This window comes from Nicotiana tabacum, chromosome 6 (assembly GCF_000715075.1).
Source record: "Nicotiana tabacum cultivar K326 chromosome 6, ASM71507v2, whole genome shotgun sequence".
Taxonomy (NCBI): Eukaryota; Viridiplantae; Streptophyta; class Magnoliopsida; order Solanales; family Solanaceae; genus Nicotiana; species Nicotiana tabacum.
The window spans coordinates 135,031,256-135,037,054 of record NC_134085.1 but is presented as its reverse complement, the minus strand read 5'-3'; the positions used below and the strand labels follow the sequence as shown (position 1 = coordinate 135,037,054).

Sequence of the window (5,799 nt, the reverse complement as noted above, 5' to 3'; positions counted from 1 at the left end):
TTTAAAAAAGAAATTCCTTTTGGTCCGCCATGAGATTTTATAGCTATATACGTTATTAATGTTAAAATATAAAATTTAAAATTAAATTACTTTTACATATTAAAAGATGTTATTCTATTGAACTAATAAAATAATTGTGTGGATATCTAGTTTCTACACGCCAAACACGTGCTATAATAAATCCAAAATGAAGTTATTCTATCTCATTGGAAAAAGAAGAAGAAGAAGAAGAGTAGTCTTGCTCTCCAAATTTGCTGGCTTTAGTACTTCTCGTATTGTACAACTTTGCGTCAAGTTGACATTTCTTTATTGCTCAATAACTAAAATAATAATACTTACTACAATAACAAGAAAGTCAGAGCAAAACGCGGAGAAGTGTGTAATTTTTCAAAGTAGTAGGAGTAAATGGAATCACCATTGCTCGATGACTATTCCGGCGACCACCACTTCCAGCTCATCGGCCCCGACGGTGACTACCGGCGGATTAGAGGGCTGAAGGAATGGTGGGCTGTATTTTGGATCGAGAGTGCGAAGCTATGGGAGATCGGTGGCCCAATAGCTTTCAACATCATTTGCCAGTACGGACTTTACGCAATTACTGTTGCTTTCTGTGGTCATCTTGGAGCTACAGAGCTTTCTGCTGTTTCTGTTGCTCAAACTGTCATTGGTATTTTCGCTTTCGGCTTTATGGTTCGTCCCCTCTTTCCTTTTCCTTATTAATGCGCGGATCAATTTGTGCTGTTAGTTTCTCACATATATCATATGCCCAAAAAATGTGTTATTCTCATGTGGGTACAGGTCCACAACTATTAATACTCTTTGTTGCACTGCATAAATCATTTACTTACTTTAAAATGGAATGTTTTCCTATGAATATTAATGTAAAAGGGAGTTAGACAGAGAATAATGACACAAGATTGTTAATTAATTATGCAGTTGTTGTCTATTAGATAACTAGACAGAGAATAATGACACAAGATTGTTAATTAATTATGCAGTTGTTGTCTATTAGATAACTATGTCTAAGTATTGTTATTAAATGTAATCTTATTCCACATCGGTTATTCCAGTATTAGCAATGCATAGTTTAATACCTCAAACTAAAACTTGCATTGGTTATATTGTGATTTTGTAATCAAAAGCAGATCTTGTATCAGTTAGGTATTAAATTAGTAACATGGAGCCTTAAGTTGCAAATGGAACGATGTATTATTTATGCGGAACTTTATACTGGGATTATTTATTCTCATCTTTCTTATGACCCCTTAGTTTCTTATTTGGGTAAATGTAATCTATCTGTAGATAGGCATGGGGAGTGCTCTGGAGACGCTCTGTGGGCAGGCATTTGGTGCTGGGCAAGTTCACATGCTTGGAGTATATACACAACGCTCAATGATAATTCTACTGCTGAGTACCTTCCTTCTCTTACCTATCTATATCTTCGCGACTCCAATACTTAAGCTCCTAGGACAAGATCATGAGATTGCTGTTGTTGCCGGGAGGTTTGCCATGTTAACCATACCTGAATTGTATTCCCTGTCTATCAATATTCCCACTTCAAAATTTCTTCAAGCCCAGAGTAAAGTTGGTGTGCTAGCCTGGATTGGTTTTGTGGCTCTCGTGGTCCATGCTCTTCTCCTATGGCTCTTTATTTTTGTGTTTAATTGGGGTTTAGCTGGGGCAGCTATATCCTTTAATCTCGTAGGTTGGGCCAACGCAATAGCTCAATTTGTTTACGTAGTTGTTTGGTGCAAGGATGGGTGGAAGGGATGGTCTTGGTCAGCATTCAGTGACATCTGGGCTTTTGTTAGACTGTCAATTGAGTCGGCTGTTATGCTATGCCTTGAAACCTGGTACATGATGAGTATTATTATTCTCACCGGCCATCTCAAAGATGCAGTCATTGCAGTTGGATCCCTCTCTATTTGGTTAGTCTCTTGTCTTGGTTCTTTTCCTATTTGGTTAGTCTCTTGTCTTGGTTCTGCTTAAGCTTGGTAAAATGAAGCTAGACATTCTCTAGCTACTGAAGTTTTATCTAGAGATTCTTGATCCAGGGTACTGCCTCAATGAGATGAAATGTTGTGAGCTCCATTATTAGATTCATGTCAATATTTTCTGTCTTTCAGCATAAATGTTGATGGATTTGAAGCAATGTTTTTCATAGGAGTAAATGCTGCTATAAGGTAATGAAGTTCTAAAGCTTGCAGAAATGTGCACTTAATTTGTTTGTAACTCTGCTAATATCCTGTTGCTTTTCCAGTGTTCGTGTCTCAAATGAGCTTGGGCTAGGACGTGCCAGGGCAACCAAGTATAGTGTCTATGTCACAGTGTTTCAGTCGCTTCTCATTGGGATAGTCTGCATGATTGTAGTATTGGCAGTACGAAATCATCTGGCCATTCTTTTCACAAACAGCAAGGTTCTACAACGGGCCGTAGCTGACCTTGCTTGGCTTCTTGGAATAACAATGCTTCTTAACAGCGTTCAGCCTGTGATATCAGGTGTTGCATTAATTCAGTTTTACTGTTGTCAATACATAAAGCGTCTTACTCCTTCATAGTCCTTATTGTGATCTTGTTGGGGCTATATTTCATTTGCAGGTGTTGCTATTGGAGGTGGATGGCAAGGTCTAGTGGCTTATATCAATTTAGGTTCTTACTACGTTTTTGGTATTCCTCTGGGATACGTTCTTGGTTATGTCGCTAACTTGGGAGTCATGGTAAATTAACTCTCTTTCTGAACGTTACACATCTAAGCACATCGAAATTTAAATCTCAATTTGCATTCCTTTGCATCTTTTTGTATCTCTTGCTCTCAACCAAATTTCTTTTAGGGACTATGGGGAGGAATGATAGCTGGACTTGCTTTGCAAACACTGCTACTCTCAGTAGTACTGTATAGAATTGATTGGAATAAAGAGGTATGTGAAACTAATGGTCATTTTTATCCAATTAAACCCCATAACCCTTCATGTTCGACATTTTAGTTTGATTCTTGGTTAGAATCATCTGCTCATCTCTGTAGAAGTTACTCTATATAGACAGCAGTAGATTTTGTCTTTACCTTGAAATTTTGTATCAAGATCACTTTGACAAGGCCAGCAGTTCAAGTAGTCAAAATTTTCTAGTCCTTCTACCTTATCTTTGGAAACTTAAAACTGAAGCAAGACTAAGTTAAACATTTCATGTCATTTATGTTTGTGGAACCATTGGATTCAGTATGAATTAGTCTTTTGTAGTAATAATAAGAAAATGGAAATGCAGGTTGAGCAGACGACAGAGCGCATGCGGAAATGGGGAGGTCAACACATTGAAACGGAGAAAACTGCTGGTCCTCAATCTCCAAAGGGCTTAAGAGCTAAGATTTACGCGTGATACAACTGAATGAAAAAGTATCTTCTTGTTAGTCTTTGCTTATTAGTGTATGATTTAGGACGGAGCCTACTCTTTAAATATGAGTCATTGGCAATTTTGTATCTTCTATTTTCTATTCTACTTTACTGCCTAAAATGCATTGATAGTCCATTATTCTGGTTAAAATAGCACGGTATAGCCAGTTTTCGGATTGGTCATTCAAAAATAGCCAGCGTTTACGAGGTCAATGAAAAATAATCACCATTTTGCTGCAACAGAGACCGGTCCAGTATAATATACTGGAGTTCGGTGCACCTGTGTATGAACTCCAGCATATTATGCTGGACCGATATACTTTGCTGACTCCAGTATAATATACTGGAGACTGGAGCACCGGTGCTCCAAACTCCGGTATATTATACTGGACAATTATACTTACTGGAACTCCAGTATATTATGCTGGAGTTCTAGTGTACTTATGCTGGAACTCCATCATATTATGCTGGAGTTCCAACATACTTATCCTGGAACTCCAGTATAATATGCTGGAGTTCAAGCATACTTATGATGGAACTCCAGTATAATATACTGGCGTATTTTTCGGGTTTTGAACAGTGTTTTCGCTCAGATTTATCTTTACATGAAAAGTGGCTAAATTTCAAATACTTTTGAAACTGGACTATTTTTAAACGACCAGTTGTAAATCTGGCTATTTTTGAATTTCTCCCATTATTCTAGGTTCCTGGGGAGTATCGATTACTTCCTCAGCCCCTCTTTATATGTCGCTTTATCTTAAAAAAATTATCTCAAAATATAATTGTCACTTTAGGAATTGAAGATTAAATTTATTGATTGTTTTCAACTATACCCCTAATATTAAAGAAGTAATAGTTCTTTTTAATACTACCACTCAATTCTCAAAAAGAAATTAATCGGGATAACTGAGTAAACTACTGTAATGACCCGATCGGTCGTTTTGTGTAATTGCGCCCCGTTACCTTTTTTATTGCTTCACACTTGTGTGTTTATGCCTTTATGACTTGTTGGGTTGATTAGTTTCGTTTCGGGAAGCTTTCGGGTTGATTTGGACCCTCGATTCTTGACTTAGGAGTTTAAATTTGAAATACTAACTAAACTTTGACTTTTGTGAAAACGACTCTATAACTGTATTTTTATGACTCCGATAGCTTCATATCATGATTTCGGAGTTGGGTGTATGCCCGGAGTTGATTTTAGAAGTCCATAAGTTGATTTGTGTTGATTTGCCGAAATTTGGCAATTTTAAGTTGAAAAGGTTGATCGTAGGTTGACTTTTAGCTATTGAGCTCGAAATTTGATTTTGGGACTTTGAATAGATCTGTAATGGCGTTTAGAACTTGTCTGCAAAATTTGGTGTCGTTTGGAGTTGATTTGATAGGATTCAGACGCTTAGTTGTAATTGTTGAAGTTCTTGAAAATTCTTTGAATTTCATGCATTTTTTAGTTCACTTCGTAGTTTTAGATGTTATTTTTGTATTTTGATCGCGCGAGCGAGTTCATATGATATTTTTAGACTTGTGTGTATGCTTGGTTTGGAGCCCCGAGGGCTCAGATGAGTTTCGGACACGTTCCAGAGTGGATTGGGTTGAAAATAGGAAAATCTGGTGTCTAATATCGCAAATGCGAACACCAGGCTCGTGGTTGCGAGGATGACAGGGGAGGGTTGAATGTCGCAAATGCGACCCTATCTTCGCATTTGCAAAGCCAACAGTATTTGATCATGTTCGCATTTGCGATCTTTACTAGTTCGCAATTGCGAAGACTATATCGCAATTGCGATGTAAGCTAGGTCTGTCAGGGTTCGCATTTTGCGAACCTTGTGTCGCAAATGCGAACCCTGCAACTGATTAAAGGTTTGAGAGACGGGATTTTTGAACTTTTCTCTCATTTTTTATCCTTAGACTCGCTAGGAGGCAATTTGGAGAAGGGAGTTTCACCAACAAACATTGGGTAAGTGATTCTAGTGTCTAATCATATTCCATCAACATATCTTAGATTTTAACATCAAAATCATGTGAATCAAAGTAGAAATTGATGAAACTTTGTCAAATTTTTGAAAATAAGAAATTGAGTTTTGAGAGTCGATTTTGACTCTTTTGAAACTAATCATATATATAAACTCGAGGGGTCATGGGTAGACGGAATCTACCATTAGACCCGGGTTTTGATCGGGCGGGCCCCAGGTTGACTTTTTGAAAAAAGTATAAATATCTTAACTTTATATATTGTAATTGAATTCCTTAGCATTGTTTGATGTTATTGAGTCGATTTTAGTTAGATTTGGGCCGTGTGGAGGCGGATTGTAAGGGAAAAGCTGTGTTTGATTTTTGAGTTGGCCTAATTGAGGTAAGTGTCTTACCTAACTTCATATGGGGGAACTAACCCTTAGGACTAATATTGTTGGATTCA

At 37.4% G+C, this 5,799-nt stretch overlaps 1 protein-coding gene across 1 annotated transcript; it reads left to right on the top strand.

The window, feature by feature from the left end:
• Positions 1 to 201: 201 nt before the first annotated feature.
• On the top strand, positions 202 to 3,531 carry LOC107768909 (protein DETOXIFICATION 35). The gene is made up of 7 exons (XM_016588075.2): positions 202 to 690; positions 1,303 to 1,928; positions 2,127 to 2,183; positions 2,261 to 2,499; positions 2,599 to 2,717; positions 2,832 to 2,918; positions 3,262 to 3,531. Exons 1-7 carry the CDS (start codon positions 406 to 408, stop codon positions 3,370 to 3,372), a joined length of 1,524 nt encoding a protein of 507 aa, XP_016443561.1. The 5' UTR covers positions 202 to 405; the 3' UTR covers positions 3,373 to 3,531.
• The last annotated feature ends 2,268 nt before the right edge of the window (positions 3,532 to 5,799 follow it).

Excerpts from the sequence above, each read along its gene's own strand:
- LOC107768909 (XM_016588075.2), top strand. The coding sequence starts at position 406 with ATGGAATCACCATTGCTCGATGACTATTCCGGCGACCACCACTTCCAG. Across the intron at positions 2,184-2,260 it reads GGAGTAAATGCTGCTATAAG|TGTTCGTGTCTCAAATGAGC; the intron begins GTAATGAAGTTC and ends TTGCTTTTCCAG. Across the intron at positions 2,919-3,261 it reads GAATTGATTGGAATAAAGAG|GTTGAGCAGACGACAGAGCG; the intron begins GTATGTGAAACT and ends ATGGAAATGCAG.